This window comes from Aspergillus alliaceus (genome assembly GCF_009176365.1).
Source record: "Aspergillus alliaceus strain CBS 536.65 unplaced genomic scaffold BDW43scaffold_1, whole genome shotgun sequence".
Lineage (NCBI taxonomy): Eukaryota > Fungi > Ascomycota > Eurotiomycetes > Eurotiales > Aspergillaceae > Aspergillus > Aspergillus alliaceus.
Window position 1 is genome coordinate 1,358,036 of NW_022474684.1, and position 22,019 is coordinate 1,380,054.

At 50.1% G+C, this 22,019-nt stretch overlaps 8 protein-coding genes across 8 annotated transcripts; 3 read left to right on the forward strand and 5 right to left on the reverse strand.

The window, feature by feature from the left end:
• Positions 1–226: 226 nt before the first annotated feature.
• BDW43DRAFT_259021 (putative cation chloride cotransporter) lies at positions 227–4,439 on the reverse strand. Its single transcript, XM_032040053.1, has 4 exons — positions 3,662–4,439; positions 3,013–3,604; positions 2,799–2,964; positions 227–2,747 (listed from the first exon to the last, which is right to left on the reverse strand). Exons 1-4 carry the CDS (start codon positions 4,188–4,190, stop codon positions 360–362), a joined length of 3,675 nt encoding a protein of 1,224 aa, XP_031906577.1. The 5' UTR covers positions 4,191–4,439; the 3' UTR covers positions 227–359.
• Positions 4,440–4,564: 125 nt separating this feature from the next.
• On the forward strand, positions 4,565–7,486 carry BDW43DRAFT_10907 (putative amino acid transporter). The gene is made up of 2 exons (XM_032037882.1): positions 4,565–6,963; positions 7,027–7,486. The coding sequence occupies exons 1-2, from the start codon at positions 4,894–4,896 to the stop codon at positions 7,198–7,200; spliced, it is 2,244 nt and encodes a 747-aa protein (XP_031906578.1). The 5' UTR covers positions 4,565–4,893; the 3' UTR covers positions 7,201–7,486.
• A 262-nt stretch (positions 7,487–7,748) lies between these two features.
• BDW43DRAFT_259024 (pyruvate transporter MPC1) lies at positions 7,749–8,680 on the reverse strand. The gene is made up of 3 exons (XM_032040054.1): positions 8,566–8,680; positions 8,304–8,376; positions 7,749–8,208 (listed from the first exon to the last, which is right to left on the reverse strand). Exons 1-3 carry the CDS (start codon positions 8,636–8,638, stop codon positions 8,019–8,021), a joined length of 336 nt encoding a protein of 111 aa, XP_031906579.1. The 5' UTR covers positions 8,639–8,680; the 3' UTR covers positions 7,749–8,018.
• A 156-nt stretch (positions 8,681–8,836) lies between these two features.
• On the reverse strand, positions 8,837–10,284 carry BDW43DRAFT_259026 (small nuclear ribonucleoprotein-associated protein). The gene is made up of 6 exons (XM_032040055.1): positions 10,105–10,284; positions 10,002–10,010; positions 9,875–9,946; positions 9,389–9,812; positions 9,287–9,331; positions 8,837–9,224 (listed from the first exon to the last, which is right to left on the reverse strand). Exons 1-6 carry the CDS (start codon positions 10,129–10,131, stop codon positions 9,142–9,144), a joined length of 660 nt encoding a protein of 219 aa, XP_031906580.1. The 5' UTR covers positions 10,132–10,284; the 3' UTR covers positions 8,837–9,141.
• A 137-nt stretch (positions 10,285–10,421) lies between these two features.
• BDW43DRAFT_259029 (60S ribosomal protein uL5) lies at positions 10,422–11,877 on the forward strand. Its single transcript, XM_032040056.1, has 4 exons — positions 10,422–10,470; positions 10,546–10,693; positions 10,798–11,047; positions 11,103–11,877. Exons 1-4 carry the CDS (start codon positions 10,468–10,470, stop codon positions 11,227–11,229), a joined length of 528 nt encoding a protein of 175 aa, XP_031906581.1. The 5' UTR covers positions 10,422–10,467; the 3' UTR covers positions 11,230–11,877.
• Positions 11,878–12,261: 384 nt separating this feature from the next.
• On the reverse strand, positions 12,262–12,717 carry BDW43DRAFT_305515 (uncharacterized protein; the record flags this gene model as incomplete). The annotated part of the gene is made up of 2 exons (XM_032045805.1): positions 12,262–12,486; positions 12,550–12,717. 2 exons carry the CDS (start codon positions 12,715–12,717, stop codon positions 12,262–12,264), a joined length of 393 nt encoding a protein of 130 aa, XP_031906582.1.
• A 1,253-nt stretch (positions 12,718–13,970) lies between these two features.
• On the forward strand, positions 13,971–16,290 carry BDW43DRAFT_11014 (putative carboxylesterase). The gene is made up of 3 exons (XM_032037903.1): positions 13,971–14,658; positions 14,726–15,085; positions 15,165–16,290. The coding sequence occupies exons 1-3, from the start codon at positions 14,328–14,330 to the stop codon at positions 16,151–16,153; spliced, it is 1,680 nt and encodes a 559-aa protein (XP_031906583.1). The 5' UTR covers positions 13,971–14,327; the 3' UTR covers positions 16,154–16,290.
• Positions 16,291–16,483: 193 nt separating this feature from the next.
• Positions 16,484–20,129, reverse strand: BDW43DRAFT_305517 (pyruvate carboxylase; the record flags this gene model as incomplete). Its single annotated transcript, XM_032045806.1, has 2 exons — positions 16,484–16,591; positions 16,656–20,129. 2 exons carry the CDS (start codon positions 20,127–20,129, stop codon positions 16,484–16,486), a joined length of 3,582 nt encoding a protein of 1,193 aa, XP_031906584.1.
• Between the last annotated feature and the right edge of the window lie 1,890 nt (positions 20,130–22,019).

Below are 22,019 nucleotides of genomic sequence, written 5' to 3' on the forward strand. Positions count from 1 at the left end.
CGTGGGTCTTTAGCTTGTGGGTGCTCTACTTAGGGCTTGAAGATGGAAGTAGATCACGAGGTCTACTTTATTGTGGGGCAAAACAAAGGTTATGAAGAGGCTGATATATAAGAATTAATTACGCATGAAAGTCGCAAGGGGACGAACTTCTGACTCTATTCAACCTATTTCTGAATAATCCTTTAACATATTACATGAAATTGTTCTTTTAAAGGGATATCGGACATTGAAAGAAAACTTCTATTTGATTCACTAGCTATATATAACTTCCATTCCTGTAAATATATACTCGTGTGTCATGCATCATCTGTACATGATGCAGCGTTAAGACACTGCCATCTATTGTAATCGTAGACTCATTAGAGGTTCATTGTCACCGTCATACTGTTACTATGAACCAGTAAACACGGCGGCAACCCTTGCCATAAAACGTCCAGGTCATTCAGGTAAGATTCACTTGTCGCTTCATTCTGTGCAGTACCCTCCATGGGAGACGGTAGCGTCGTAAAAATGACGGCAGTTTCACTGCTATGCTCAGCCATCAATTCATTCAGGATTAGGTGTTGCGCTCGGCTAGGAAGGTCATTGAAGGATAGAGGGACGGACGCTTGCCGGGGGTACCCGGACGCAGTCCCAGAGGCATCCGAAGACGATCGACGCGTATAAATGGATTCAAGTCTGTTTGAAGGCCGCGGGGGTGACGAGCTTGGTGCGAACATGATCGACGGCCCCGCGCCTTCATCTGTGTTGACCCTAGCTTCAGGAATCGGCGACGCATTGAACCGATTGCTGGACGGCGAACGGCTGATAGGCGGTCGACCTCCGCTTCCCCCGGTTTTGGGAGAGTCATCAGGGGCAATGATAGATGGGACGTCCGGTTTGGTAGTATTGTCCGGGGATACTGGGTCCTTGCCGTTCGGGCCATCCTCCCCATCGCTGACATAGGGCTCAAACTCGCTGTCGCTGCTGCTATCACTCGGACTAGCGTCACTTGAGTCGTAGTCAACAAAAGTATCTAGTAAGCGATGCGTTTGCATGCCTAGATTCACACCACCAAACCCTTTGAAGCTGGAGATAGAACGCCGCCGCCTAGAAGATTCCATAAACTTCTTTAGCCCACCAGCCAGTCGCCCAGAGGGCTTTTGCACGGTATCGTGGCTAGAAGCGCCATGCCAAGTGGGCACCCTTCCTAACTCGGCCCCAAGGTTGTCCGGCCTGGACTCACTGTGAGATTTCCTGCGAAGTCTTTCAATGTCCTGCCACCAGCCTTCGTCCTTTAAAGCAATGCGCACCTTTCGCTGTATCTCGCTGGTCTCTGGTGATTTGTCGCCATTTACAATAACGCGGTAACTTTGCACATCGCCACACGCAAGCCAGAAAACCAAAACTTCTGCCTCAATTCTCAACTTCTCAAGAAGCGCTTGGACTCTTCCTCGTTCATCATCAACGTCCGTTTCATACTCAACAAATACCGCGACCCGTAATTTGTACGTCTTTTTCCAGGAAGGCACGGTATTTAGAATACATCCCAACTGAAGAATCAGGGTGTAGGTATCAAAGTTGGTAGTGAGGACATTCTTCTTGCTTTCCGTGTCAGCTCCAATTTCTGCAGACATCTGAATAGGCCAGAGATCGATGTATTTTTTCTTATGTTGTCCAAACGTAGGCAGCTCAAGGTTCTCAAAGCCCTTTGCCACAGCCACATTGATGCGAAGCTTGAAGAGAAGATCTTCCAGAATAGTCACGTAGTTTGCGCAGCTCATTGGTGGCGACGTTATATTCTCGGCGCATTCAGGAGCCAGATCACGCGAGTTACGTCTGTCATTTGAATCCTTCCTGGGCTGTAATGTCTCAACTAATGACTGACCATTGCGAAACTGGTCAATGACAACGATGTTTGGCCGCATGCCTCCAAGTCCAGAGTTTAATGCGACGTTACGGATACCCCATTCCGCTGAGGGGGAAACTGTGATGTTCACGAAAGCTTTCACTTTTGAATTTTCGACAAACTTGGTCCACATAGTTTGCTGGCGACGAGCTTCTGGAACCGCCGAAGAGAAATCGTCGGTCACAATGACGTGTCCGAGTACAAACAATCCACCCTTTTTCAATGAGTTGCAAAATGAGACCATCTTGAATTGGTCATCGAGATTGGTCACAAACAGTAAAATCTGGGGTCTCCAGAATTTAACGTGCTCTTGTCGAAGGCGGAGTAGATACTTGCGCACTTGGTGGTATATAAGACTTTGGCTCACATCGCCCCACGGTTTGGGGGGGGATGTATAGTGAATCAGCAAAAACAATAGGATCAGGATGCCGACGCAGCCCGTGGCATAGACGCCATCCACGAAAAACATACTAGCTCCACAAACCAAGGTTCCTGCTGCGGCGGTCTGCCACTTGAAGTAGTGAAAGGACGGCCGGAAATTAGGCGCGGATCCAATTTTCAAAAGGAAACATGCAAGGTTCATTACCAAGAATGTCATGAGATAAGTCATAGTGACAAAGGACGCAATCTGGTTAATGTCAAACAGCATCGTTAGTTGAGCAACAGCGAACGTCATCATAATTGCGTGGACCGGCTCGTCATTTTTCTTAGTTCCTTTGCTGAAAAGGGTCAGGCCAGGGACCAAATTGTCTCGTGCAATTGCCTGTAGAAGCTTCGCAGAACCGATCACTCCCATCAGCGCTGAAAAGAATGTTGTTGCAAACTCTCCTAGGAGGATGACAATCCCTGATGCATTGGTCTGGTACGTTTTAGTCGAAATTACCAGTCGAGTTTACATCTTCATACTTACAACTTGGATGATATCGGCATTTTTGTAGAGCGATTCCCTTGTTACAGAGGCAGCCATCGAAACTATTACAATCGAATAGGTGATAAATGTCAGAGCCAGCCCAGATAGTGTACCCTTTGGGATAGACTGGCTCGGGTTCTTCAAATCCCCAGACATGCTGGCACCACTATCACTTCATGAGCCTACGTTCGTGAGGAACTGACGATACACTTACGCGAATATACCACCGGTAGCAGGGAACAATATTCCAAAGAGGTCCTGGAAATTTTCCTTTCCGCGGATCTGGCTGCCGGCAGCGCCCTTGGTGAGCCTAGGCTTGAGGTTCTCCAATAGCGTCTGAAGGCGCATCCCAGTGAATGTCACATGAAGCTTAGGTATGCTGAACGGCTTCATGGAGATCGCAGATACCGGTATGCTGAAAGTAGCAACTAATAGAATGATAAGTAGACCATTGCTTGCTCTGGAAAAAATGGAACTCCCAGCCAGGCAAATCCCGGTGCAAATAAGCAGAATGATAGTACCCCAGAGATACTGCCACCAGAAGCCTTCTTCAAGAAAGTTGGACAACGTGCCAGACTCCGTTCCAAAATTTTGTGTAAAACAGTCAACGAGACCAACCGCATTCATCCCGGTATTCAACACGTAACCCAGGTAGAATACAATGCCAATAGAACCACCAAACTCTGGACCCAGTGATCGGGAGATCAGATAGTAGGCACCCCCTCCTTTAACAGTTCCATTGGTAGCAATGGCAGAAAGAGACATAGTGGTCACTAGATTGATGGTATATGATACGACGAGCAAGCCTTCAAGCCACGTTCAGTTAAAATTCGGGGCAACAAAGAGAGGGCTGGGCAGCTTACCTAGCATCCCCAGCAAGCCAGCTTGCCCAAGGATAAATCCGAAGCGAAGGAACATCAGAATGCTTAGGACGTTCAAGGTGGTCGGCACAAATACCCCCGAAAAAGTTCCGAGCTTTTCAGCATTGTCAGATGTGCGATTCTTTTGGCCATCTCGTTCCTTTTGATCCACGCTAGAGTCTCGCAGTGGACCTGTAGGAAGATGAACGGGCAGGTGTGTTCTTTCATTAGAGGTACTTTCTGTTCCATCATGATCAGATTTATCCCACCAACGGGAGATATTACCAAAGAAATTCGAGGGTAGTGAGTGGCGTTGACGTTCAAGCGTGTGAGAGGACGAGTTCAATGGCTCGTACGGGCGGAATGATAGTGCATTTCTCCAATTCAGGGATTTGCTATTCCCCTTGGGAGATGCGTTGGGCGACTCGCTTGGAGCCAATCGAGAGACATCTTCTTGAGCAGTTCGCGTTGAGAAGTTGGGTCTTCTCCGAGACATCGAGTCCGAGGAGCCCTCGTCTCGACCGTGCGTCATCGGATACGTCCAACTTCTTTACTTTTAGAGGATCTTGCGTGCCTTCATACAATCAAGCAAATGGGGACAGGGAATGTCAGTATAGTAATTAGATAGTGAACAATAAAGGTGGCACGCAATAAGAACTGAGCGTGGGTAGGCAAATCTAACAGAACAAACTGTTGGGAAGAAAGAATTAAAGTAAGTAGGCGCTTCAGGGAAAGAAGCGAGCAAACAATATACCTCTTTCGAGGAGCTACTATATCGAGGAAGGGATTCTGGTAGTGCCATGCAATAACAGCAATAAAACGCATGGGTCCATGGCTGACGATGATCTCATCTGCTGAGTTCTAGACAAACAGTGCAAACCCCACCGCCAGTCCAGTGACTCTGAACGGTCATCGACCGAGAGCTTTATCTCATAACTGTTTATGTTGCTGGGTGGCTAGGCGAATTGTGATTGATTGCCGATTTTTCTTTCTTTCTTTCTTTTTCGCTTGTTTACAAGAAAAGTACTACTTATTGGTCGGTTGTCTCTGCTCTATCTCCTGGTCTTCCGCAAACCAGGCTCTTCTGGAAACTATCCTGCAAGTACATACTGCTCGCTATAACCCCCGTCTTCGTCTCAACGCTAGGTGGAGGACTTCAATTCCTGCAAAGCCTTATTTTCTAGTTAAGGAAACTATAAGCCCTTCTGTGTTGTTTCATAGTCCAATTTCCAATTATGGCCTCACCCCCAAATCCAGAGAATGGGGAAGGTTCCTCATCTCAAGCTCATCGGTCAGCGACGATATCAACGAGCGCGTTGCGTTCCGGTTCTCCCTCAGCGGACGCCTCAACAAGACAAATCTCGATCGCTCGGCTAGCATCTCCAGTACCTTCTCCGGCGAGCTCATATCCTCATTCAACCAGACAATTGCCGGTGCCGATTCAGCCAGCGACAGATACAGACGAGGATATTCGAAAAGTCGACAATCTAGCCTCCCTACCAGGTCCCGGGCAGTCCATGATCGCATCTGGTCTCCAAGAAAGCCTTGGTCGCTCGCCTCCGAGACTTGGAACCCCACCCAGACGCACTGCTTCCCCTGCCTTGCAGCAGGCTCAGGCAATCAGGTCAAATTATGGTTCATTCACCAATAAGCCCGAGTGGGAAGGCTCAGAATATTCCGCAGGACCATATGAAGATCCCGAAGTTGTTAAAAGACACTTGGTGCTACCGCAAAACGCGGTTGAGAGCCGAGACATCACTTCTTCTGGAGATCCTGCAAATGACGAGGAATTCTCTAGCTTGCAGCTTCAAGGAGGTGACATAACGAGGCAGGTTTACAGGTGGGCTGAAGGGGCAGAGGCAGGAAGTCCCTCGAGATTCAATCGAAGCAAGAGTTTCAGCTTAAATCGGCCCACACCACATGATGAAACGATGAACATCAACAGTATCCGTGTGCCGGGAGGATTCCGTAGGGACTATATCCGGAGGACAGTAGCCTCAAACCTTCCTGGAAGTTCTGATGGCCCAGAACCCCAATCGCCTCAGCCTCAACCTCAGCTTCCAACTACCAGTTTCCTAGAGTTTTTGACTCTTTACGGCCACTTTGCAGGTGAAGAGCTTGAAGAGGACGACGAAGTATTGGGGCCCGATGAGTACTTCTCAGATGCCTGGGAAGAGGATGGCAGAGAACCGGGAGAACAATCGGCGCTCCTTCGTTCGGATACAGCTGGAAGGAGGAAGCGGAAGCCACGCGGAGGAACTGGAACCAACACAAGGACGGGGGCGGCTCTACTTCTTCTCAAGTCTTTCGTTGGAACAGGGGTCTTGTTCCTACCAAGAGCATTCCTCAATGGCGGTATGCTTTTTAGCAGTCTGGTATTGCTTGGTGTGTCGATCCTCAGTTTCTACGCTTTTATACTTCTTGTCAACACCCGACTGAAAATTGATGGCTCATTTGGTGATATTGGTGGCGCGCTTTATGGAAAACACATGCGGCGCATTATCCTTGGATCTATAGTCTTGAGTCAACTGGGATTTGTGTCTGCATATATTGTGTTCACAGCTGAGAATCTGCAGGCATTCGTCCTCGCCGTCAGCAAATGCAAGTCCTTCATTGACATCAAGTTCATGGTGCTGATACAGCTTGTCCTTTTCCTGCCTCTTTCGCTGATCCGCGATATTAGCAAACTTGGTTTTACGGCTCTAATCGCAGATGTTTTCATCCTGCTAGGCTTGATTTACCTGTTTTACTATGATATTCTTACTATCTATTCACAAGGCGGCGTTTCAGATATCATCTCCTTCAATCCATCCACATGGACACTTTTCATTGGAACTGCTATCTTCACCTACGAGGGCATTGGCCTCATTATTCCGATTCAAGAGTCCATGAAGCGTCCTCAGCAATTCCCAGGCGTCCTTGCCGGGGTTATGGTTATTATCACAATTGTGTTCCTCTCTGCCGGCGCGCTCAGCTACGCCGCGTATGGATCTGCAACGAAAACAGTGGTCATTCTCAACCTTCCTCAGGATGACAAGTTTGTGAATGGTGTCCAGTTCCTCTACTCTCTAGCAATCTTGCTCAGCACTCCCCTGCAGCTCTTTCCCGCTATTCGAATCATGGAAAATGAGCTTTTCACACGCAGCGGCAAGTACAATCCCAGAATCAAATGGCAGAAGAACTTTTTCCGCTTCTTCCTCGTCATGATCTGTGCATTCGTTGCGTGGGGTGGAGCGGACGACCTTGACAAATTTGTCTCACTTGTCGGTAGCTTTGCCTGTGTACCCCTGATTTATGTGTATCCGGTAATACCTCTCCGACTCCATATTCTTCGTGATGACAGATATCGCTAATATAGTCTACTCTAGCCTCTGTTGCATCTGAAAGCCTGCGCGCAGTCCAGAAAACAGCAGATCGCTGACATCGCCCTGGCCGTATTTGGAGTAATTAGTTGCCTCTATACAACCTCACTGACACTAGCAAACTGGGTCGGAGGAGGCGCCCCTGCACCCCCTGGATATTGCGATTCGAAATCTGGTTAATAACCTCCCCCGTTATTTGAAACATTCCTACGTTGATCATCTCAGAAGAGGTGTCTTTTGAATATGAATGACTGACGCTACGCTGTAAGGCTTGAATTTTGTTTAAATAGCAGAATCGTGCATTTCGGGGCAATTTGTGATATCGTCCCTAGCCTTTTACTTTTCATGTTAATGTCCCTAGATGGAATTCTCTGTGATCAAATTGCTGTACACTGTGAATAACCATCCATGTATGTGCCAAATTGTGATAAATATACCGCGCCGACAAGAGTGATACGAAAGAAACAGAATGATCCATTTTCTAAATCATTTTGCAGAGTAGATTTTAACCGAAATAGTTATATACAAAACAGTAAAGACAGCAGAGGCCAAAAGTCACCCTTAACCCTCGCCATGCAAATACCACAGCTCAATGCCACGAAAACTAAAGAACAAGACCAGAAGCCTGGAGGCCCCTGTGCCAATGCCAGACCACAAAAAATCAGATGAAGGCCAACTATAACCTGTGAGTGTCATGACCTAAGCCGCGTACAGTCCGCCCTTCTAACCTAAGGTTGAATGAGGCCAGCCCTCTTGTACCTGATCTGATCTGTGCTTTCCCAGATCGCCTTCCATTGGCCACTTGTCTCTTGTCATGTCTAAATATACTACTGATAGAAACCGGGCATCCTGTCTTCCTAGCCACACGGCAATGTCGAATGGGGTTTATGCGCCGGCCTCGGTGGCTTGCTTGCCCTGCTGAGCGGCCTCAGCAGCGAGCTTGGCCTCGCGGCCTCCCCAGCTGTTACAATAGACGTTAGCTTCTTGACCCCCTTCCGTCATGGGTTCACGGTATCAAAAGCAACGTACTTCCAATAGTTGAGGTAGCGGTATCCTTGAGTACATTGTGCGGAAAAGTTGATGGCGTGGCAGGCGAAGAGGAGGTAGTTCTTGGGTGAGACGGCAAGGGCGTAGCGCATGAAGGTTGCCGAGTAGATGACAAGGGCACCGGTCATCTGGCCGGAGATGCTGTTTGTTGTGTTAGTTACCTTTTTCTTTACATAATCCCGAGTAATGATGTTTTGCCGAGATAAACAAGGGGGTGAAGAGGTGGTCGCGCATACATTTCAGGGTCCTTCTGGGTGTCCATCACAGCAGCAACGGGGATACCGAAGTTGGAGACGGGGCCCCAGAAATCTGATAAAAAGGGTTAGCTTAGCCATTGCCATCTATCCACGGGTTTATCTCATGATGCCATAACAACGACCCAGGGCATTGATAGTGAGACACCATGGTTCGTATTCCCTCGCTATATGACGGATGCAAGAGCTTTATACAGGCCGATCTCGGTAGACTAAGAAGGGAAGGGTCTGGGATTGGACTTACGTGTAGAGCAGACATAGTCCAGAACCTTGTTGGAACGGATCTTCGCGTTGATCGCCTTTATTGCAGCGGCCATTTTGACTCGACGATTGGGCAATGAAGGGAGTGGAGAGTAAGCAGGAATAGAATAGGAAGACCGTTGAATGATTGAGGTTCCCCGACTGCGGAATCAGTGGCCCGGAGTGAGTCACGTGAGCCAAATTGCCGGGGTCACCGATATCAACTCGGATTTACTGTATTACAGAGCATAGGCGTACGATTGGACCAGCAAAAATATCTTGGAAATGACAAAGTATAATTCACAGGGGGAATAAGTACTAAGCGTTGAAACCTATTTAGGATTACGTCTTGTTGGTCCTCGACTTTTTTTTTCGGATCGACCTTTTGCTTTTTACTCGGGCAGTCCCTGTATCCGCACACGCCGCAACGCCTTTGCCTGATAAAACTCGGTGTGCTGCACCTAATCATCGAACAAGTATATGAATAGGATGCGTATCTCTTATCCCAACACTAGTAGGCCATCATGTTTCGCTCCGGGTCGGAATATTGTAAGCAATTGTGCCGCTCCGCTCACGAGCTTCACCGTCCTCCAAATCCTGGTGGAGGGAATCCACGTCCTTGGCCCGGGGGCTGAAATCCTGGTGGGGGCTGGAACCCGGCCGCTGCGTAGTATAAGTCAGACTATGAAGTATAACAGATGAGCAAAGATCGGTCGTTTACTTACGAGGTCCACCCTGGGGCGCAAATCCTGGGGGAGGAGCGAAGCCAGCTATTGAGAGTTAGTGATCTATCTACTTCCAAGTACATTAGCGCCAATGGAACTTACGAGGTCCTCCCGGAGGAGCTCCACGCCCAGCGAATCCTGGTGGCGGCGCTCCTGGGAAACCACCCGGGGGGAATCCAGGGAAACCGCCAGGAGGAGGTGGGGGGGCTCCAACACCGGCAGCAGGGCCTCCAAGTCCGACAGGTAGACCACGTCCAGCGGGTTTGCTGATTCCAGGACCGGCAGCGAGAGTGGCGGCGGCGGCGGCAGCGCTTGGGACGGTTGTTCCAAGTCGTGTAGAGGGGTCTGCTGGAGGGGGTCCATCAACAGAACAAGAGACGACATGCGTACCGCGCACAATCGTAAGGCCAAGGGTTCGCTTTTCTTCCGATTCCACGAGGGGGGCGTTGCCCGGTCCAGCAGCGGGCTTGGACTTCCGCTTGACACGACGGAATTCTTCTGTATCGGCGAGGACGAGGTTCATGTGCTAAAGATTCCTTATCAATGGGTGATTCGATCAGGGCAAGCGATGTTCGAAGGTTTATGTACCTTATCAAATGCGAGCATTTGTCCAGTCATCTGTCGGCCATCGTTCAGGGTAACTCTCATCCGATAGTTGATCTGCGATTCGTTAGACTTCGGTGGCGGATGACGAGACAAGCGCACCGTGACTTACGAGGTTTTGCTATTAAATGAAGGAGGTCAGTCAATACTATTCTGGGAGTGCTTCAATACATGAGAGTAAGTCTGGACCGCAAGAAAGGTCAATCAAAACGTACCATCTTTCCCTGCTTGTTGGAGGCCATCTTGACTAGGAAGTACGCACTAATGCGGCTTCAGGGAAGAACCAAAGAATATGCGTGAAGTAGTAGAAGAGAAAACTTCTACGAAACGTTCACTTTGAGCTTGCGGGCCCGTCAGAAGGTGGAGGACTTGGCTGGCACGAGCTCCGCTCAAACTTGAAGCTCTGCGGGTGTCGTGACTTAGACGCGGCTCTGCGATTTAGCGCCAGCCGATGGCGCCAAGACGCTAAGGGCTTCTCGCTTCCCACTCTCCCGCACATTTCCCTTTTACTCACTTTTCGATCTTTCCTTCGAATCTTCTAACTACACGAGTCGACCACACACGCCAAAGTAGTCGCCATGGTATGTGATATCTCACCAGATTAACACCTCTTATCGCCTAAGAATTTTTTTTCTAACGATTTTCTCGCCATGCAGTCGGACGGAAAGGACAAGAGCGCGAACCCCATGCGCGAGCTGCGCATCCAGAAGCTCGTGCTCAACATCAGTGTCGGAGAGTCTGGTGACAGACTCACCCGTGCTGCTAAGGTGCTCGAGCAGCTGAGCGGTCAGACTCCTGTCTACAGTAAGAACGCCTCGATCTAAAGTTTTTTGTGTGGAGATTTTTGGAGGACGACGCAAGATTGCAGAATGGAGTGGCTGATTGGAGAAATTTTCTGTGATTCATAGGCAAGGCCCGCTACACTGTCCGTACCTTCGGTATCCGTCGTAACGAAAAGATTGCCGTCCACGTCACCGTCCGTGGCCCCAAGGCTGAGGAGATCCTCGAGCGTGGCCTCAAGGTCAAGGAGTACGAGTTGCGCAAGAAGAACTTCTCCGAGACCGGCAACTTCGGCTTCGGTATCAGCGAGCACATCGATCTTGGTATCAAGTACGACCCTGGTATTGGTATCTACGGCATGGACTTCTACTGCTGCATGTGAGTATATACTGGACCGGTCGAGTAACATGCAAGTCTGACTCAAAGGAATCAGGACTCGCCCTGGTGAGCGTGTCGCCAAGCGTCGCCGCTGCAAGGCTCGTGTTGGTGCTCCCCACCGTATCAACCAGGCCGAGACTATCAAGTGGTTCAAGAACCGCTTCGATGGAATTGTCCGGTAAATGTCCCACTTCTGGTCTTGGGGTAGACATGGGGTTTGCGTTTTATGATGATTCAATAAAAAAGGCAGAAAAAATTGCCCTTCTGCTTTGAAATCCTTGTTTCTACCACGGCATGAGCATAGGCGTGATAGGAATCCAAATTCTCAAGTTCAAAAATGCATCCACTTTTCACAATGAAGGCTTCACAAAGGGTGATGTATCCGCATAACCATTGATGAAAAGAACTACATGATGCTTGCCATATCACACTCTCTGGTGTTGATGGCGCCCTGGCCGTTAGACCTGTTTTTGTGTTCAGAGACATGGTCTTTGTACCTCTCTTGCCTTCCGTCAGTGTGTTTGCATACTGCTTTGCCTCAGGCAACATAAGATGGCACGGATGTCACTCCGGCGTCATGCTCTACTGCAGTACCTTCTGCGGTCTTGTAAAATTGCGTGTCAGCGTCGTATCGTAGTCGAGAAAGGGTAATAGACTATGTGGGTCACCATGAGCGAGTGTATCGTAGATCGTGGACCCATCTCGAAGCGCCGTTAGGCGTTATGCGAACTCCAGATGTTCAGAGCCAGTGGAAGTTTAAAACTACTATTAGTGCTGATACTGGGTCATCTCATATCATCCACTCAGTGAGATCTATTCTATTCCCAAGCCACCTTTTTCGGCACACTGGCTATTTGTCTATTTGTTGAAACCGGGGCGTAGTTTGCACCAAACTAGTAGTCCTTGCTGCGACAGAAGAATTCAACGAATAGCTTCTGGAAGACGAATCCCAGGTCCCCAGCTAAATATACAGATACGGTTATCGCTGCGAAAGCTATTTATAGTCGGCTAGGATGCCAACATCTACAATAATCACTACGATTATGATGCTGTGGCCTACCTCCCAATAGTATCTGCCTCAATTCAAACGATATGCTTGCAAACGGACGAATAATACAATACCAAGCGCAAGACACTGCAACATAGAGTAATGCAAACCAATCGGTGCAACGAATAAATTTCTCGTCCTGCAACCGCATTCTCTCAATGCTAGTTTATTTACCACCACGAGTATATCCATCCCACCACTTCGAGAAGAAGCCACCCTGCTGCGCCTGGTCATTATAACTCGCCCGACGCGCAGCCGAAACAGGATCCGTGGAGTTCCGCTTCTGGTTCGTCAGACTTTCAAAAAGGGACGCTCCCTGACTAGACCGTCTCCTGTTGGGGGCTGTTGGGGGGCTGCTTGAGCCGGAAGACATGTTGGATGATGTTGATTCCTGTGTTTCATCCGTAGCAGTCAGCTATATGCGAGTATTTGGCAGAAGGTTAAGCAGACATACACGTCTGTCGTCAGTGGCATTTGCTGTTTCGCTTGCAGAGGGTCGTCGAGCTATGTATGGCTGGGGAGGGCCGCCTCTCACCCAGACGTTGTGGTGCTCATAGCGATCGCCCATGCTGCCATGCCAGTGGCGAGGAGGGGACTGGGAGTTGTTCTGTTGATTACTCATGTTTGTTGGTTTTTTCAGGCCCGGAGTGTCTTTAAGGTAACTAGTATATGTTTGTTAGTGGCTATTGTTCTGATCTATAGCCAAGTGATGCGCGATAAGGAACAAAAATGATACGGAGGAATATGTAAAGGAAAGTAATAAGCGAGGGGCGACAAAGGGCTGGGTTACATGTCATTCCAGGAGTCCCAGACGTCATCCTCCTGGGGATGATGCCGAGAAGGGAAAGTCACAATGTGCCAACATATCAAAGTGTGAGTTGGAACATGTTTAAATCTGATAAACTTACCAATTCAATAAGTTCGATGGGTGAATGGGATAAAGTATGTATCTAGCACTCGGACAGGCGAGCGTAATATATGGCTCACGTTTGGGAAAAACCAGAGAGAGAGAGAGAAGAGAGGGGTAAAGGGAGAACAAGCCACTCAAGAATGAAACACAGCCTGGATGAAGGATACATCATCCTAGCTTTGTTCCCTATAGTCCCGGCAGGGGGCAAATAACCCAGTGATCCAATCATTGTTCATGATGCCTCGTAACTGTCTTGGGGAGCTCTGCGTGAACCAAAGACGTTAACGATTCATCATGAGTAGCCGGGGAAGAGAAGCGTCCAGATCCGCTTCGGCCAAACAATCAATGAGTCGTAAGTAAGCTGTTGTGATCAATCAGCGTCAAGTTGATGTCCAATTCAATCGACGATCCTCTGGTGTTGACGTCAGGTGAGTTGCCAAATGCGGGGATCGCTTCGAATGAAACTTCGGTCTTCCCAAGGGTTGGATGGCGCATCCTGCTGGCTATAAGCCAATAAGTAGTCGGTTTATTTCATTGGATACGTTATTAGTATCACAGTTCGACTGCTCTCACCGTGGAAATTAAAGCAAACATCCAATATAAACCTGGTGGCGAGTGCTTTTGCATCGTCCGAGCTTATATATACGTGATTAGGGCTCGGGGTAAGGTACCCGATAAGAAAGATAGGTACATTCTGTATAGTATATGGTATATAGTACTTTTGCATGTACGATATCACTAAAATGCCGCCCTTCCCAGACGGACTGGCTAGATTGATTTTAATACATTCCCTACGTGGAATGATTTCGGAATTGCTTAACTTAATTGGTTAGAAATGGCACAGAGCTGCCTCGGGCATCCATCGGGGGCCAGATGTAGCGCCGAAGCGGAACGAAATAGTCGTCGTACTTCTCCTTCTCCTCTTTCTCCAATCCTTCATTGTTCCTTTCTTTCTCCTCATCTGTCATATCTCCTCCACAGGGAGCCTTTGCCGACCCGTTCGGCTCTGAGTTGCCTTGGCCCCTCTCTACAGATGCCCCACACGTTCTATTTTATATACTCGGCTATCAGAGCCTGTTATCGGCGCCATGTTGGGGTCATTGCGCTGAGAGCCTTTCGGCAGCTGCACCACTTTGGGAGCTATATAACAAGGCGAAGCTACTTAACCGCGATAAATATTCCTAGGATTTGTGCTATCAATGGGTTCTCTAAAGGCCGTTACCCGACTCAGAGCCCGCAAGTGTCATCTGAAAACCGCGCATTCCAACTGAGCAATCAAGCAAAGCTCAGCCTACCTACTCCAACTCAGCACAACCCCCAACATGGGACCCTTGCGGCCTCCTTATGTGATGTCCCTCGCGCACCGGGGCTTTGTAGAAGGTATAACACTCACCGATAAAACTACCGATGCCCCTTGGTGCCACTACTTCGGAGGCCTCCGCTACGCCTTGCCCCCGTCTGCACGATGGCGGAAAGCCCAGAGGTTACCACCATCGTATTCCTATGGGACCAAAGACCATCCCAGACAATGTTCTGGAACGGCTGGTGTCTGTCCCCAGCCTAGCTTTCCATCCATTTCTCTCGAAGATGGCTGGACCGAGGACTGCTTTCAATGCAATGTTTGGGTTCCCGTTGGTGAACCACCCAAAGATGGTATGTCGATTGCCGTTCTTAAAGAGCGAAAAGAGAAGGCCGAAGTTAACCGTAGTTGATTCACTAGGATGGCCAGTGCTTGTCTTCATCCGTAAGATTCCTCCTTGGAACGATTCGTTGCAAAGGCTGATCACATATTCTATACTAGATGGGGGCTTCCTGCAATTCGGGACCCCGAATAGCTTCTCCGCCGGGGCCCTGCTAGGGGAGACGGGATTCAACGCTATTGTTGTTATGCCGGCATACCGTCTCGGCGTCTTTGGCTTCCTTCATTCCTCAGAGCTCGAGCACGATGCCGCAACAGTCAGTGAACCAGTGGGAAACCAGGGCTTCTGGGATCAGCGACTAGCCCTAGAATGGACAAGAGACAATATTTCACTTTTCAGAGGCAATGCCTCCCAAATCACCATATCTGGATACTCCGCCGGTAAGCACCTTTCTCCCTCTAATCCTCTTAGCCTCCGAGGAAAGAATGTCTATCTCCTAACTCGCAACTCCAAATAAAGGCGCTTATTCCGTCTTCTACCAATTATCCTACGACATCCACCTCCCAGAAGACCAATCGATCATCAAACAAGCCTGCATTTGGTCCAATAGCCCTGTAGCGCAACCGAAGGCCCCATCCTCCGCCCAGACCCAATTCAACGAGCTCCTCTCCGCCCTGAACATCCCCCACACCCTCCCCTGGCCTGCCAAACTCTCCCAACTCCGCTCCATTCCGAGCGCCAAACTTCTCTCCGCAGCAACAAGTATCGAAACCAACCAGTTCCGCCCCACAACTGACTCCCTCTTCATCCACCCCACCCTCTTCCAATCCCTCGACAACGGCAACGTCGGCCGCCGAATCGCCGCCCGCAACATCCGCATCATGCTCGGCGAATGCCGCGACGAAGGAGCCTTATACGCGACTTGGTTCCCGCCCCAGAATAGCCTTCCCGCACTGCACAAGCGGCTCCTAGCCGATTACCCGGCTCCCTTGGTAGACACGTTGATGAACTTGTATTGTGCGGAGGGCAAGTTGCCGGGCGAGTGTCGGGATTGGAATCGTGATGCCTTTGGGCGGATCTATGCTGACATGCAGGTTTATAAGATGCAGCGGGGTCTGGTGCATTCTCTTGTCCTGGGCGGGGCTTCGCATCTTCTCTTTCGCTATCGGATTGAGTATCGGCTCAAGTGTGCGGACGAGACTATCCCTCCTGAATGGGGTGTTACGCATGCTACGGATCAGTATATCTGGTTTTGGGGGAATGGCTCGGTGGTTCGGGGTGATGAAAGGCGTATCATCAAGGAGGCGTTGATTGATCCACTGACCAAGTTTGTTCATGGGGAGCCGGATATTCAGTGGGGGACGAAGAGCTATCGCGAGATGAGGAAGCTGAGGCCTGACGGATCAGTAGAGATTTGGCAGGATGGTCTCTGGGATGAGGCAATGCGAGTATGGAAAGCTCTCAGGGCACTTGGTGAACATGACCAAGGCCCTGCTGCTAGACTGTGAGCACTGAAAGTAATACTCCGTAGTGGAGAGATGCATACTCACAGGAGTCTTTTACCCAGTTTGAGTCAGCATCGATCTACAATTGAGATCCAAACAGGATGAAGTCAGGATGAAATCGTGAAATCATTAAGTCACTCAATTCAGAAATAGTGGAAGACCATCGTTATTTCGATCCCCATCAGTAGATAAATAAAACCCAATCCCGACCCAGATAAACAGGAAACAAGGGACAAACAACGCTCTAATATGAACATGAGACATCCAAGAATTCATTTCACCATGCACTTTGCCGGCATGTTTTTGATAATCCTTTTTTTCTTTTTTTTTTGCTTATGCTTTGACGATCTTGCAGACGAGGTCCTGGCCATCCACAGAATCGCCCTCCTTGACTAGCAAGCCGGAGACCTTGCCACTGTGAGGAGCAGATATAACCATTTCCTGGATAGAGAATTAGCACCTGTATGTAAACCGTAATAACCAGAGTGATTAGAAGCAAGCTCACCATCTTCATGGCACTCAGGACGGCAAGGGGGTCACCCTTCTTCACCTCCAGACCATCGTGGACGCGAATTTCGACAACCACACCGCTCATCGGAGCACCAACTTGACTGCTGTCACCCACGTCGGCCTTCGGACGAGAGGTGTTGTCCACGGAGGCCTTGTTGTCGTCGACAGCAACCTGGCGCACCTCACCGTTGACTTCATAGAAGACTTCACGCTGACCAGTCTGCTCGGAGAGAGGACCGATAGCCAGCAACTTCAAGATGAGGACCTTACCCTTTTCCAGCTCGACGTGGAACTCCTCACCGATCTCGGGCTTAGCCAAGAAGAACCGTGTGGGCAGGACCGACAAATCACCATACTTCTGGACAAACTTCTTGTAGTCCTCGAAGACCTTGGGGTACATGGCGTAGCTGGCCACGTCGTATTCAGTGGCACCACCGAACTTCTCCCGAATCTGGCTCTTGATCTTGCCAAGATCTAAGGGCTCGAGGTAGAGACCGGGGCGCTTTTCAAGCTTGCGGCGGTCGCGCAGGGCACGGGAACGCAGTGGCTCAGGGAATCCACCGAAGGGTTGGCCCATGAGACCCTCGAGAAACTCGAGTACGGAGCCAGGGAAGTCCAACTCTCCAGCGCGCTCGATCACATCCTCGGGGGACAACTTGTTGGAGACCATGAATTGAGCCAAATCACCCACCACCTTAGAGGTGGGAGTGACCTTGACAATGTCGCCGAGCAGGTCATTGGCAGCCTCGTAGGCCTTCTTGGTTTCAGCCCACTGCTGGCCTAAGCCGAGCTGGCTAGCCTGGAAGAGGAGATTGGTCAACTGGCCACCAGGAATCTCGTGCTCGTAGACCTCAGGGTCGGGGCCCGTGAGACCCGCCTCGAAAGGAGAGTACAGTAAGCGCAGCTGTGCCCAGTAGCTATCAATAGCGCGCACATGGGCCAGGTTGAGACCGGGATCCTGCTCAGTGCCCTCTAGGGACGCCAGGATGGCACCGATGCTAGGCTGGGAGGTCATACCGGACATGCTGTCTGTCGCCGCATCCACGGCGTCAGCTCCCGCCTGGGCGCAGGCGATCATAGAGGCCACACCGGTTCCAGCGGAGTCGTGGGTGTGAACGTGGATGGGGAGGTCGGGGTAGCGCTGGCGGATGGAGCCCACCAGCAGGCGTGCGGCCTGGGGCTTCAGCACACCGGCCATATCCTTGATACCCAGGATATGAGGCTTCATGGCGACAATCCTATCCACCAAAGCCAGGTAGTATTCCAGGTTGTATTTCTTGTTGGGGTTCAGCATGTCACCGCTGTAGCACATAGTGGCCTCAACAACACCTTCGGCGGCGTGAACGGCCTTGACACCGACTTCGAGCTGATCGACGTCATTAAGAGCGTCGAAGACACGGAAAATGTCGACACCGCACTTCTTAGCCTGCTTACAGAAGTGGTAAATGGCGTTGTCGGGAAGGGAAGAGTAGGCGACGCCGTTGGCACCACGAAGCAGCATCTGGAAGGGGATGTTGGGCACAGCCTTACGCATCTTGCGCAGGCGGTCCCAGGGGTCCTCGTAGAGAAAACGCATGGCGACATCGAAGGTGGCACCACCCCAGCATTCCAAACTGTACGCGTTGGAGTAGGCATAGCTCGTCTCGTGGGCGATGTTCAACAAGTCGATGGTACGCACACGGGTGGCCAGCAAGGACTGGTGGGCATCACGCCAGGTGGTGTCCATGATCAGACATCCCTTGTTGGCACGCACGGCCTTGGCAAAGGCGACAGGGCCCTCCCGGTCCAAGATTTGCTTCCAACCCTGGGTACAGGGGGCGGAGACATCGAGTGGTTTGCCTTGGGCGTCGAGCAGTTTCGGCTTAATGATGTCGCCCTTGAGCTTGGGCTCACCCATCTGGCCCTTGATACTGCTACCGTTGACGGCCACGTCACCCAGGTACGCGAGCAGCTTCTGAGCACGGTTCTGGCTGCCAACGAGAGCGAACAGCTCGGGTGTGTCGTCGATGAAAGTGGTCCAGCAGTTTCCGTCGACGAAAGTCGGGTGGCTCAGGAGGGAGGTTAAGAAGGGAATGTTGGTCTTCACACCACGAATACGGAACTCGACCAGGGCACGCACAACCTTGCGACGAGCGATTTCGTACGTCGAACCACGGCAAGTGCACTTGACCAGCATCGAATCGTAGTGAGGAGTGATAATGGCACCGGCAAAGCCGTTACCACCGTCCAGACGGACACCGTTACCACCGGCGGAACGATACACCTCAATTTTACCGGTGTCTGGGGAGAATCCCTTGGCGGGATCTTCAGTGGTAATACGGCACTGAATGGCAAATCCACGAGCGGAGATACGGTCCTGAGTGAGGCCCAATTGCTCGAGGGTGGCACCAGCAGCGATCTGGATCTGTGCAGCCACAATATCAATACCAGTGATCTCTTCGGTGATGGTGTGCTCGACCTGGATACGAGGGTTGATCTCAATGAAGTAGTGGCGGTTCTGCTGGTCCACCAGGAACTCAGCGGTACCGGCGTTGCGATAGTTGACCGACTTGGCCAGCTTCACCGCATCAGCCAGGATGCGGTCCCGGACGTCGGTGGGCAGGTCCTTGGCCGGAGCGACCTCGACGACCTTCTGGTGACGGCGCTGCACGGAGCAGTCACGCTCAAACAGATGGACGACGTTGCCGTGGCTGTCACCCAGGAGCTGGACTTCAATGTGCTTTGGCTTGTCGAGGAAGCGCTCAACGAAGACGGTGCCATTGCCAAAGGCGGAGCGGGCCTCGGAGGTGGCCCGCTCAAACGAGTCACGCAACTCGTCCTGGCCGCGGACTACACGCATACCACGGCCACCACCACCGAAGGCGGCCTTGATGATAATTGGGAAACCATAGGTGTCGGTGAAGGCCTTGACTTCCTCATAGCGCTCGACCGGGCCCTCGGTACCGGGAACAACGGGGACGTTGCAGCTAATGGCCAGCCGACGGGCGGACACCTTGTCACCCAAGCTGTCAATGGTCTCGGGGGTGGGACCCACGAAGACCATGCCGGAAGCCTCAACCTTGCGGGCAAAGTCGGCATTCTCGGACAAGAAACCGTAACCCGGGTGGATCAGCTGAACGCCATGCTCCAGGGCGATCTTGACAATCTCATCGCCCGCCAGGTACGCACCAACGGGGGTGTATTGACCGCGGTGGCCAATCATGTAGGCCTCATCGGCCTTTTGACGGTGCATTGACAACCGATCCTCATGAGAGTAGATGGCAACCGTCTGCAGAGACAGCTCGTGGGCCGTTCGGAAGATACGAATGGGGATCTCACCACGGTTGGCAACGAGGATCTTCTGGAAGTGCATAATGGACGAATTGGCGCGCAACCGATGGTGAACGGTATCACGGAGGTGTTCATGGTGGTCATCGACGAACTCGGTGTCATCGACCGCCTCCTCGGGCTGACGAAACGGAGCCGCCATGATTGGGAGGTGAAGTGATAGGTTGGGGGGAGAGGAAGGTTGTAGGAGGAGGGGACAAAGAGGGAGAAGAACAAGGAAGTTCTAGAAGGACAGCCGAGGGATATAAGAGTTCGAAGAGAAACCAATGGAGTGAGTCACGTCCAGCTGGCGGAGAAAGAGGAATAGCTTTCCGCCGGACAGCTCGCGGAGGGGAAGAAAATCTCCCGGTTTCGGAACGGGAATCTGAGGAAGAACGCGGGGGGAAGAAGAAGATACTATGAGGGGTAAGATCGTGGTTGGACCCGAAAAGATTTCGAGCCGATCTATTGCGATTTTGGGGAGGATAAGGAGAGGAGAGGATAATCCGATTGAGAGGAGAGTCGTAGAAGAAGAGAAATAAGGAAGAAATGAGAAGAGGAAGAGAAGAGGAGGAAGTCAATGGCTAAGTATGTCGCCGGAGGGCTGATAGATAAAGGAAGGAAAAGGAAGGAGGGGGAGGGGCGGGTCAGTGCCTCAGGCTAAGAAGAGGGAGCTTGCTTCACATGACATGGAAAAGTTTACTTTATCATGTACAATAAGGTACACTCTACGGAGGTACTCTGTCCGTGTCCATGAACCATCAATGATCCTACCCTCTTGATCTCACCGGCACACCGGTCACGCCTCCCCGTGCCAAGGAGAAGTCCATGGATGACGTTCCACGGTCCCCACCCTTATAGTCTGCAAACTAGTTCCCCATAGTTATTTTATTAGTGATGGAATGAGATCAAACCCTCCTTGTCACTTTTCTGGGTCCTCCTTTTTTTTTTTTTTTTGTTTTTGAAATTCGGTATGATAATACTACTGCGGAGTACAGTCAACCACTCCTACTGCTCCTATAGACGCCCTCGATCCTCCTACATGCCTCTCGTCAGAAATCTCAAACTTCCGTTGGTCCAGACCAATTGACCAATAGAGGATCATTGAATTACACCATGTAGTAGTTTACTATATTACTTGTTTTTTTCTTATCCGCATGATCCCAATCATATGGGCGATCAATTCTCGGCCAAGACAAGAGATACCATTGTACTCCGTAGTACTATCCAATTAACCGGAGGGAAAGAAAAAGAAGAGAAACGGGGGAGGAAAAACAAGACAGATCTCAAACAATCCTTTATCCTCCGTCAATCAAGCTTCCCCCAATTAACTTCTTGATGAATCCTAAGATAACCGAATTGAATCGGGAGGTTCAGGACCTACCATTTTCTTGCTACCTCGGGTGTTCGGGTTATTTCTCTCCAAGGAAGAGAATAGGAAAAAAAAAAGAATAAAACTAAAAATATATCGCGCAGGAGACAAAAAAGAGAGTAAGAGAAATGGTAATCGATTTCCTCAAGAGGTTTCGTGTTATTCGAAACGATCGCGTATCAGCGAAAGAGAATGCCCCGAAGATAGGCGAGGGGCCAGAACAATGCCGAAATTTGCAGGTGGAATTAGGCAAAGGGATCTACAAATGGAAACCCACCCCCGGAGAACGCTTTCCGGACCTCGTTTTGGCCTGGGCCGAGGTTAACGTAATCGGTAAGCGAGCGGCCCATCTGCCATATTCCATACGAAATGGCACTTTTTATAATCCTACTACGTCAACAACCTTGAATAGTAGAGATCTAAAATTTAATATACAGACTGCTCTACTAGTTTACATGTATAGCAATCGAAGAGATGACTAGAATTGATATTAAATTAGAGGGTGAAAACTATAGCTATAATTTTTAAATCTAGAGTTCGAAGCATTAAAATAATATTTGAAAAAAAAAATTTGGACAATATAATTATATAGTATATAGCTATACTAAGACTAAGTTGTATAACTCTATCAGCGCTTGTTGAGGTATACCATTTTGTATGGCAGATGATGATGGCCGCTCG

Coding starts and splice junctions, on each gene's coding strand:
- BDW43DRAFT_11014 (XM_032037903.1), top strand. CDS start 14,328: ATGGGACCCTTGCGGCCTCCTTATGTGATGTCCCTCGCGCACCGGGGC. Junction 14,659..14,725: donor TGGTGAACCACCCAAAGATG/GTATGTCGATTG, acceptor TTGATTCACTAG/GATGGCCAGTGCTTGTCTTC. Junction 15,086..15,164: donor CATATCTGGATACTCCGCCG/GTAAGCACCTTT, acceptor CTCCAAATAAAG/GCGCTTATTCCGTCTTCTAC.
- BDW43DRAFT_259029 (XM_032040056.1), top strand. Junction 10,694..10,797: donor CGGTCAGACTCCTGTCTACA/GTAAGAACGCCT, acceptor TGTGATTCATAG/GCAAGGCCCGCTACACTGTC. Junction 11,048..11,102: donor ATGGACTTCTACTGCTGCAT/GTGAGTATATAC, acceptor CAAAGGAATCAG/GACTCGCCCTGGTGAGCGTG.
- BDW43DRAFT_259021 (XM_032040053.1), bottom strand. CDS start 4,190: ATGACGCACGGTCGAGACGAGGGCTCCTCGGACTCGATGTCTCGGAGA. Junction 3,605..3,661: donor TGGCTTGCTGGGGATGCTAG/GTAAGCTGCCCA, acceptor CGTGGCTTGAAG/GCTTGCTCGTCGTATCATAT. Junction 2,965..3,012: donor GCTACCGGTGGTATATTCGC/GTAAGTGTATCG, acceptor ATGAAGTGATAG/TGGTGCCAGCATGTCTGGGG.
- BDW43DRAFT_10907 (XM_032037882.1), top strand. CDS start 4,894: ATGGCCTCACCCCCAAATCCAGAGAATGGGGAAGGTTCCTCATCTCAA. Junction 6,964..7,026: donor CCCTGATTTATGTGTATCCG/GTAATACCTCTC, acceptor AGTCTACTCTAG/CCTCTGTTGCATCTGAAAGC.
- BDW43DRAFT_259024 (XM_032040054.1), bottom strand. CDS start 8,638: ATGGCCGCTGCAATAAAGGCGATCAACGCGAAGATCCGTTCCAACAAG. Junction 8,377..8,565: donor GGACTATGTCTGCTCTACAC/GTAAGTCCAATC, acceptor CCTTTTTATCAG/ATTTCTGGGGCCCCGTCTCC. Junction 8,209..8,303: donor ACCCAGAAGGACCCTGAAAT/GTATGCGCGACC, acceptor CACAACAAACAG/CATCTCCGGCCAGATGACCG.
- BDW43DRAFT_259026 (XM_032040055.1), bottom strand. CDS start 10,131: ATGGCCTCCAACAAGCAGGGAAAGATG. Junction 9,813..9,874: donor AAATGCTCGCATTTGATAAG/GTACATAAACCT, acceptor AGGAATCTTTAG/CACATGAACCTCGTCCTCGC. Junction 9,225..9,286: donor TGCGCCCCAGGGTGGACCTC/GTAAGTAAACGA, acceptor TATACTACGCAG/CGGCCGGGTTCCAGCCCCCA.